We start from the raw sequence: 10,451 nt of genomic DNA on the forward strand, positions 1-10,451 counted from the left end.
ATGACGAGGGAGTGGGAAAGTGGGGGTTTTTTTTTAGTTTGGGGCAGGAGGGGTAAGAGCGGCTCTGTCTGAAATGACAAGTTTACTGCTGGCTGGCTGGCTTCCTTCTTTGACATGAATAGGAGAATGGCAGGGTGTGTGTGTGTGTTGTTTATTACAGCCGCGAAGCAATCGTTCACTACCTAACCGATTCAAAATCCACCAGTATCCAAACCAAACCCCTTCTTTCCCCTTTACCCAACTCGTCGGATTGATTCGAAACCCCCGTTGTCACCCACCCCCCTCTCACCTAAGCAATGGTTCGCGCAGAACAGTCCTCGTTCCTTGTTCCTTATCCACGCTTGTTTTCGCGCTCAGGTGGGGTACATATCATCAGGGAGTGGGGCACTATTGACAGGCTAGCTTGTGCTTAGCTGTCTCTTAGTCTCTGTTTTGTCTTGTAACCATACGTTCGCGTTGTTCGCTTTTTAAATTAAACCATCATTCCGCAATTTGTTTAGTCTGCAGGACTAGAGTGGAGAATGTTGGTACTGTACATACGTTATGGGGGTATAGGTGAGTGAGGTTATTAGTTTGGAGGTTGCCGCGGGTGCCACGGTAGCCGGAGAGGGCGGGGGATGCGGCTGTTGAGGTTGGAATGGAAGAGGTTGGGTAGTTAGCAGGCGCGGTATGCGAGGGATGCGCTGGGCCGTGGGTAGCCGTGTTGGTGGATATGTAGTGTCTGGTTTGATCTGGTCTGATTGGCTTGCAGTTGGCTGATATTTGGTTAGGATTGAGGAGGTTATGGATAACAGGTAGGACGATGGTATAGCAGATGGATATCGAAATACGACATGGATACTAAGAAATTTCTATGGCTTGATTTTGTTCTTTGCGCGTGATTGTTTCTCGCCATCTTACGTGTTTGCTATGGTAGTTAGATACCATACAAGGTACGATCAGACTTGTCAGGACATTGAAAGATTTTATCATCTTACTACAACACTCCCTGTGCGTTCGTAGGATATGTTGATTTATGTAGAGGTAGCATAGAAAAGAAGGATAGGATAAGAGGGAAGAGTAAAGGGGAAGATATGATGTAAGAAGACGATGAGTCAAGAGGTCAATATTCCTGCCGTATGTATAATGTGGGAGGTAATAGTATCAGACGGTCGATGTCGAATACACACAATGATGAGTATATATTGTATACTATCTTTTGTTTTCTAGGACGAACCACATGATAGCATAGCATCTCATAGCAGTAGGCCTACACATTCATCCCAAGCGGAGAGTGCATATCGTGAATTCAATGACAAATTTAGTCAGAGAGAGAAGACGTGTATACACATGTCTGCTACGACCCAGAAGATCTTCAAGATGTAAAAGCAAATATGTTCAAATTCTCACCTCACCGTCCCTCACTACATGATGTCTATGCGAGCGCGTCTAACTCGCTTACCTTTGTACAACATTCGCTTACAACATCAGTGTAACCTCACCACTCACCTCGCCTCGATTTGCATCTTGCGTCAACAAGACTTTGGTATCACAGCATCTCCCGTCTCCACAAGCGAGTGGCGGTATTTTGCTTTTGCGGACAGGAACCAGTAAAACATGCAGACGCAGAAAACGGTCAATTATATCGTGTACATACGCGCGAGAGGAAAGGGGAAAGATGGGGGGGGGGGGCGAGGCAGTGATCCCGTTCCTACTGCACTGCAGCAAGGAATCAAGGATCGGGGAAGCACAGCTCCAGTACGTACGTCACGCGTTGGAACAAATAAAGGGGGGTTGGGATTTGGTGTGGTACACAAACATGCCTCTCCCCTGTGTACCTTGTCAAGACGGTGTGGAAGTGGCGTTTTTGGTGGCGTGGTTTTGTTGTACGACTCAGACACATTTTAGCTACGCTTCCTTGACTCAACGACTAGATTAAAGCGAAAACATTCGGATTCGCATGTAGATCGATTTCCGCGTGAGGGCAGTGGGCAGAACGGGATCTGCGTGGTTCGGTTTGTGATGGATGGGGCGATGCGAGGTTGCAGGGAGCGGTGTGGATTGCTGTGTTGGATCGTAGATTTGTCTTGCATCCCTGGTCCTTGGGTCGAGGCTGAGGGTGATTATGGGATGGTATTGTGGGCTATACTTGATCCATGGAGTCATTACGAGATGGGTAGAGGGACATGCTAGAGCGGTGTGAAGCGGTGTAAGGACGTTGGTGTTGGTCGACGACATGCCGGCAGTCTGCGTCCTTCTCCACCCAACGGCGACGATCTAGATGGCGCGCGTGGATCATCCGGTACCGAGTTTCTACTAGAAGATGGTTCAAGAATATTGCATGTTAATCAAAGGCGTTCCTGGCGGTGTGAAGCGGTGTATACCCTGTATTGTTCCTGGAGTGTGTCGCATGTCGACGTCCGGTGAAGATGGATACCCACCACCGATCTCACAAGGCGCGGGTTTACGACTAGAGAGACTTTGCTAATAAAATAAACGAGTCGGCCGGTATCAATCAAAGTTTCTGGAAGGCGGGTTAGGTTGTGTAACAGGTTCGCGTGGCGTCTGTCTTCTTTGTGTCGCGCGATGGCGTCGGTGACACCGCTTCTCTGCAACACTGACATGAGAGAGGCTCTTGTTGAGGTCCCCATGGTACCCGCTGACGTCGAAACAATCTCTTTTCTGCTCCACTGCATCGCAAACGAAACATCCGACTCGACTTGCCGTCTATGTCAGACAGTGTCATGTTTAGTCTATCGTGGCTTTCATCTCATGGAGTCGCTCAAGGACTGCGTACGGGTCCGGCTTGGAGTTTGAGGCCTCCCGTCGTCAGGTCCACGCTGGGCCGTCTCAGCATCACGGGGGATAAACCTTATGCTCCTACCCGCTTTTTACTACAGTACAGACTCTAGCACATGGACTTGACGTCTACGGTGAGATGCGGCGATGCTTCGTGTTTGAGGCATTGATGATTCATGATTCGTAAGATTTGAGAATTGGGAAGGTTCGGCGCTTTAGCGGTAATTCCCTTTTGTTCCGATGAACTGGTATGAACTACTGGACCGGCACCAACCTTCTTGCGCTATTCCTAGTGCTGCAATCTTGACATCGAACACCCAATTCTGGGTTTCGGATGAAAAATTTCGGACCAAACTCACTGGAGGGCTATTATGCGGTCGTAATGCACTGCGCAATTCTTTTGTCAATGCAGGAGGAGGTGGTGGGGCTGAGAGGTCTGGCAGGCGGCCCCGCAAGCGTTGGCTGGCTGGTATGAGCTGATTTTGCTTGCTTTTGGTTTGTGAAAAAGCAGCACACTGCAGCGCATGGCTGATGCAAATAAGAGTTCCTGTCGTGTTCCACGGCTATTCGGTCTCGTCTCAACACCGCAAGGCCCGGATGCTGATGACTGCATGTGCGCTACGGAAAGTATGGGGTGATGGAGGTTCATTTCCATTTCTTCAAACCGGTCCATTGCAGATGATCAAACGGTGGCCGGCCAAATCTGCCCAGCACAAAGCCGAAATTGGTAGACTGCTTCAGGTGCCGGCCAGATGGAGTCGCAAACCTGTGGGCAGGAACGCATCATGATCCATGGTTCATGGCCGGCGTAGGTGGTTGGTCCACATGTCATAGAACGGTTTTGCCTTGCCCTTGTCGTGTTTCGGCCCAAGGCAGCGATCCCGGGCGATCAGAAGGGAAGGGAGTCCCAGGCTCGGATTAGATTGGGGGGAAGGGCAAGCGACGGCGATTAATTAAATGGAAAAAGGAGACGGCAGCCCGGGACCTTCTCAGGCTCGTACGAGGCGGAAGGGCTGAAAAGGTTTGCAGCAGGCATGGGACGGGCTTGTTGGGTGGAACAGGGAAGGGTGGACGGTGTGTCAAGTGAAAGGGTGTCGTCATGTACATGATTCGCGTTTGGCGAACAGGTGGGAAATTCGATGATGCCGGTTCGGGAAGGCTTCTCGAAGCAGGATCGTCGCAGCGAAAAGGACCAGACGGCACAAGAACTGTCTGGGTGTAGTCATGCACAAAACAGGCGCTTTCTTTTACGTCTGACAATGCGCGCCGTGCACACAGGGCGGCTCGGGTGTTTGGACATGTTTGCAGTTCGGATCATGCGAACACCATTGATGCAACCCAGGGAAAAACTAAGGCAAAGGCGGGCGAATGGCGCCGAGGCGACTGTCGTCGCATGTCCCATGGTCGCCGTCTTCCGCGACGGTTCTGGTCAGGTTTGCATGGCAAGTGTCTGCCTTATTCGCCAGGTTCTTGACTTTGTCCGGCCTGGGTTTGTCCATGCCGGCATGATGGGCAATCTACCTGAGTGCCGTGGCGTGTAGTTAATTGTCCGTCGCGAACGGCGGGTGTGTATGTACGGCGAGAGAGTTTGTCATTGGAACCTACCGAGTGGAGCCCTGCAGGCGACCTTCTAGAACGATGATGGAAGGCTGACAAAATCAATTTAGGGAGATTTGGGCGTGTAGGCTAGACTGTTTCAAACCCGTTCACGAGGGTGTGGGACGTGCATGTGCTGCATCTTCAGCCTTGTGCCGTCAGTGGTGCGGGAACGGAACGGAAGGTCAGGAAAAAAAATTAATGTCGGATTGACTTTTGTCGGCCAAACTATGACAAGTAACTAGAACTAGACGATGGGAGGGGGATAACAAGGACGAGGCGGCTGCATGGTAACAAAAAGGAAAAGCTGTCTCAGTATCGATAAGCCCTACCGTCCACGACTCACACAGGCTGACACTCTCAAACCATGCCGGTCCGTCATGCCAATCCTGCCGTCTGGCGGTGCTTTTGCGGGGCTGAACACCCTCATTCCTGCAAACCGATGACACGCACCGAGCCCAGCCCCAAAATAGTCTTTCTAGCCATGCAAGGACAGCGAACCGTTCCAGGCAGGTTCATGCAGCCCACGCTTTTGCTCGTCACATCCAATCGCAGCCAAGTGAGGCTACAAGGCTGTGCTAGTGGGGACCGTGAACAACGCACTCTACACCCTCTTGAACGAGCAGCTTGCCCCAAAATTCCCGACCTAATCCTTTCGCCACGAGCGGTGACAGCGCAGCGCTCCGGGCTCTGAGAGTCGGCCACGTAGACGTCGTTTGACCGACTTTGAGACGGCAACCGTGGGCTACGTCATCAGACGATGATCTGGGGTAGATGAGTCTTGTCTTGCTGGGGAGGCGGTGGGAATTTGCTGTTCACCGCCACGCCAACCTTGAAATTGGAGCAGGGAAGGCTTGCCTTGTGATGCTGGACGTGTTCACTGTTGAGAAATGCTTTTATTGTAGAGTTTGCGAGCAGCTGTCGGGTGATTAGAGAGTAAAAGTAGGCCTCGGCGTGAAAACTTGGTCGTATTCTATGCCATGGTTCAAGTCTGTGGCACTGCCATGCTGGCTTGCAGTTGCAGAGTGTGTGTAGCAGGGTGTAGGTGGCGCTGCTGCTCGGTGCGCGCTTGATGCAAAAATTCTTCTTCTATGGGTATGCTGGTGTGTTGGAGCATCTACTAGCTGGTTTGACCTAGGACATGAGGAAAAAGCAATGACTGATGTACTATGATAGGTATTCCCGCCCACGCTATGCTAATGTTGAGATGGTAAAGAGGTAATGAAACGCTACGGTAAATGCACAATCATGACCACATCAGAAAGCGTGTGACTTGAGAGTAACAGGAAAAGGACAAATGCAAGTCTAGAAAGAACAAAGACAGACGCTATGATGCTTTGCGATGCGACAAATGCCAAAGAGATGATATCAAAGCAAAATATACAACCAACCCACGCTAAATGCCACAATCATGACCGCGCAAAACGGAAACCTCCGTTGTATGCCATGCGTGCCTGAGCTGGTCCCCAATCTAAGCGTTGTGGTGTTGCCATACGCCTAACCACCTGTTGTGCGCCTAAGCCCCAGGGTATACCCACGCTCATTACGGTTCCTGCCCGAATGTATGCACCCAAAATCTACCCATCCAACCTCTACAAAAAAGGGAAATCGTTGCGTGATGATACCGTTTCGTTTGAAATGTCTCTATACGACCGTTGGTGCCGAGCGCTCGTATGGCGTGGCCTGTTGGGGCGGCGAAGGCACTGTTCGCTCGGCTTCGTCAGGCTCCCGTTTCATGCTCTTGATGCTTCCCGTCGCACTGCGTTGTGACATGCGGTCTGGGCTCCTCATGTCATGGCATCTAGAATCCGGTTCCGACCGGGGCGGGCCTGCAGCCTCTTCATCCCGCCGCCTTTGCTGGTACGCCTCCAAGTAGCTCGGACCCTCGTGCTCTCTCTTGACACCCTGCATGCCAGGTACAGGCGCTGTCCGAGCCCCGCTCACCAAGTCATCTTCCGACTGTGGGAGAATCTGAGGGAGCGGTTGGCCAAGCTGGGGAGGAACGCTTGCTCGTGATCGGGGGTCCGCGCGTCTACGACTGAATGAGCTGTTTCTCCTCCGTCCTGCACTGGAACCACTGTCTGTGCGGTGGTGGTAGCTATGCATCGGGCCCTGAGGCATCGGTGGAGGAACCTGATGGAGCTGCGGTGGCATCGGCGGCGGGTTTGGCATTATTTGAGCAGCATTTGCAGGTGTAAAGCCATGCGGAGCAGCAGCAGGAATTACAGGCACTTGCGACGGTGAGCTCATGCCTGTGCCCGTTGCAGATGGGTGAAGCTGAAACACCGGCGCATTGGCGCGTGCGCTCATCTCCTGCTCTCCCAGCTGCCAGTGCATCGACTCGGCCGATCTCCAGGGAATACCCATCTCAGTAGCAACCTTCTGCCACATTTGGTCCTTGAATCTATTGCGCATGTTAGCATTGCTTTAGGTAACCGGTGAGAGATGCGTCGCATGCGCGTGGGGTTGGAGGGGGAGGGGGGGCGGAAGTAGTTGACCACCAAAGAATGAGGCAGAGACGACGACCAAATTGAGTCGGGCTGGCTATCATCCAGTGTTGTCTGATTGTACATACCGAGCGTAGAGTCTTGCAAGCTTGTTCTTCTTCTCTTCGTCCCAAATGGCGCGCTTCTCGAGGTAATTTTGGTATCGCAGACGGCACGAGATGGAGCTCCTTCCAGGTAGGCGTTTCGCAATGTCGTCCCACTTCATTCCCTGACCCCGCAGTTCAATCGTCAGATTGTCCTCTTCTGGCGTCCATTTGGACTGTTTCTTGGCTGGAGATTCATCTGGGAGCGGTGTCTGGGAAGCTTGTCGTTTCAGTGTCGATGGGGGAGAGCCATTGGTTCCAGGTGGGGCGTGGTGGCTCGGTGCTGGTCCATGTGGGCCGGCGTAGAGGGCACGGAACTGTGGTAGAGTAGCTGGGTCAGGTCGTCGTTGGAGTTCAGAGATGGCGGGCAAGACAGGTCCTCCTAGCATTGATCCGGGTCCTTGGGGAGCTGATGTGGGCGCCTGGGCGTAGCCCGACATTTGTCCATAGGGTTGAGGTACCGCATACGGCGGCGAGCCAGCGTAGGCAGGCGATGCTCTTTGCGCTGGGGATTGCGTGTATGCCGAGGGCGCAGTCGTATATCCCCTGGTTGCACCTGTCGAGTGAGAGGCATTTGAGACGGAGCTCTTCTTGCTCGCTGGTGACTCTGAGCCCCGAGCGCGAGGCTCGAGGAGGAGATTGATATCCACGATAGGCGAGATGGACTAGCTTCAAGCCAGCCCATATGTTGAAATAAAAGGTTCTTGGACTCCTAACACCACCAAAGGCCAGAGATTCCGGGAGCCGTGTACGGGACCAGAAGTACCACTCGGAGCAGGAGGAAGTTGCAGCCCAGGGATGGAGTTGGGCAGAGGTAAGGCAGAGACGTCAGGTGTATGGGTCGACAGCAACTGGTGGTAAGCAGTGTGTAGTTGGTAAACAACAACAAGGAGGCGGAGCTCAGAGAGACTGTTTGTTATGGTGGAGTTTGAGGTGGAACAGGAGAGGAACAGTGGTAAGGTGATGAGGTTCGGATAGACTAAATGTGCCGATGAGGACCCAAGTAGCCAGTTGCAATGTTACTTGGATGATTCACACTCTAAGTGGTCGATCGACTCGAGCTATTTGGGCTATGGGCCGGGGCTCTCGGGGCAGGGGGTGAAACAGGCCAACCACTCGGTCTGGTCAAGGATGGACGTGCTGAGCCACTGAGTTTTGCAGGTCGAGAAGGTAGGAAAGCGACGGGATGAGGGATGGTGGATGCGGTCTGGTAGGAGCAAAGTAGGGTCTGAGGTACTTGTTGCATGGATGAGTGAGTAGAGAGGGTTAGCGTGCGACTGTAATACTAAGAACAGGCATCCCTTGAGGGCCCTGGCTGGCGCCGCCTCATCGTCCGCGGTAGAGATCCGGGGGCTTGGGATCAGGATGTACCCTTTGCGTTTCTGACTTGACACGGACTACTTTTACGCTTAACGCTTTCTCGACTCGTGCTGGCGGCGCCACATTAACGACCCACAGACCACGAAGTCACCACAGCTGATCCGATCTAAGGAAGCATGTCTGCCGGAGATTTTAGCGAGCAAGCAAAAGGAAAAGAGAAGCGCTTCTGCCCTCGGAGCCCAAATTACCAGCCTTAGCTTGACACAAAAAGCACGACACCCGTTCTCGCAGGCGCTGTCGGCGGTGGTGAAAAGCTGCTGCGATGACGTGTCGCGCTGGTACAGTATCTCTGTCTCTCTCCACTGCGTGGGAATGGCATTGGCATGGCCTCATTTGCGGCCGTCTGCTCCTATTTGCCGCCCTCTTGCGTCGTCGTTGTGGTCAGGCCGTTGGTGTCAGGCCTCAACAGGCTTCCTTTGCATGCGCCGCCCGAGACGGGGCTGCGGCGTTTGCACACGACGGGCATCCGGGCAGGGGGAGCAGCAGTCACGATGGGCATATTGCAGCGTCTGGAGCGTGTTTCTGTCCTGTCATGGGGAGGCAGCGAATCAAGCGCCAACATAAGCGGTGAACAGTCTCAGGGATTCGCTCATGGCTCGGGTTCGGAAGAGCGCAAGCGCGATGACCTGGAAGATCTGCAGCATCCTCGCCCTGCACCGGCTATCTGACGCCAGAAGCGTCGCTACCGAAGCCTTGCGAACGGCTGACTTCACTCTGGCGGTGCCGGCGGTGATGTGTTCACGCCAAAGGCTTGCCAACGTCGACAGGCCTCCGGTCAAGCCGTCAAGCCCCCCCACCGAGGCCGGCAATCGATGGCCTTGAGGCATGGAGCAGGAGCGACGACGCAGGCGCAGGCGCAGGCGACATGTCGGGGCAGAGGAGCGGTGAAGGGTGACGTCCTAGCCCGCCGCCTACCTGCTCGAGCCGGGCCAAACACGATGCTGGCCGCCGCTGGCACACGCAGGTGTTTATGCGTTTGATGGGGCTTGCTTGCTTGTCAAGTCTGCCAGTCTGGCCGTCGAGTGCAGTGCATGGCTGAAGCCAGACTGCCTGTCACGGGTGAGGCCGAAGCTACTAGATAGATATGTAAGAGGTATACGTAGCTACCTGTCCATGTCTACATGTACCAGGCTTGCCACCCACGTGAGACACGGCCACTGTCGCACTGCTGTCTTGTGTCGACGACGCACGTTGTCGCTGTCGTTCAAGTTGGAGCTGCTGTGTCATGTCATATGTCGTATTCATGTGCGACTAGCAGCGCGCGACGTGCCGAACAGGCCGCCATGGCCATGGACATTGCATCACCGTGTGCTGTGTGCTGCTGCAAGTCCAAGTCAAACTGCGCGAACCCCCCGAGAGCCGTGATGCGTTTGCAGCATGATGCGCATTAGGCGGTGAGGACGGGACCCAAGTCACTGAATCTGTCTGGTCGTCCGGAGGGGTGTGGTGGTCGTGGTTGATGGCAGCCCGTCGCCGGCTTGGGACCGACTTGGACAAGCTGCATTAGCCATGAACAGCATCCCCGTGCGTTCCTGTCCAAGCCAAGCCCTAAGCCGCTCTCTTTCTGGCTTTTCGTCGGCGCTGCCAGTGGTGTCGATGATTTCAGGACTCCCCACAGACTGCGTTGCAACCAGTGTATGGCATGCGAACCTGACTTCCCAAGCCCCGGTCGACGTTCCGATGCACCGTGCTTTGTGTTGCTGCTTTTACCACTGACTGCTGCTGGCTGCTGGCTGCTGCAGTCCTACCTGCGCAGCCACATGCCCGTCGATAGACACACTGTAGCGACAGGTGTACAAAGGCGCAGCATCCTCTGTACTGTATTTTTAGGCCTGCATTGCATCGTCACAGGCGGTGAAGCTGGCACAAACCAACCCAGGCCAAACCAAACCAAACCAAACCGACACGGCCCTGTCGATTCCGTCGCACCTCACATCACGGAGAGGCTGCCTGCAAGCGCTGCCCGCGCTGCCCGTTTGTGCACAGTAGATCGGACAACGGCGGCTCACTCGAGGCTTCCCCGCGAACAGTGCCGCGAGGGCAAACAGATGCCATTAGATGGGCAATAACCACAATCTCTTGGCTGACCAAGGCTCTGTTTCGAATC

The 10,451-nt window shown here is 53.9% G+C and overlaps 2 protein-coding genes across 2 annotated transcripts; one reads left to right on the forward strand and one right to left on the reverse strand.

Annotated features, from left to right (window-relative positions):
- Positions 1–6,018: 6,018 nt before the first annotated feature.
- PtrM4_096590 (MYB DNA-binding domain containing protein) lies at positions 6,019–7,404 on the reverse strand (the record flags this gene model as incomplete). The annotated part of the gene is made up of 2 exons (XM_001933960.2): positions 6,019–6,778; positions 6,950–7,404. 2 exons carry the CDS (start codon positions 7,402–7,404, stop codon positions 6,019–6,021), a joined length of 1,215 nt encoding a protein of 404 aa, XP_001933995.2.
- Positions 7,405–8,835: 1,431 nt separating this feature from the next.
- Positions 8,836–9,012, forward strand: PtrM4_096600 (uncharacterized protein; the record flags this gene model as incomplete). Its single annotated transcript, XM_001933959.1, has 1 exon — positions 8,836–9,012. One exon carries the CDS (start codon positions 8,836–8,838, stop codon positions 9,010–9,012), a length of 177 nt encoding a protein of 58 aa, XP_001933994.1.
- Between the last annotated feature and the right edge of the window lie 1,439 nt (positions 9,013–10,451).

Source organism: Pyrenophora tritici-repentis, chromosome 4, assembly GCF_003171515.1.
Source record: "Pyrenophora tritici-repentis strain M4 chromosome 4, whole genome shotgun sequence".
In the NCBI taxonomy this organism is placed as follows: domain Eukaryota; kingdom Fungi; phylum Ascomycota; class Dothideomycetes; order Pleosporales; family Pleosporaceae; genus Pyrenophora; species Pyrenophora tritici-repentis.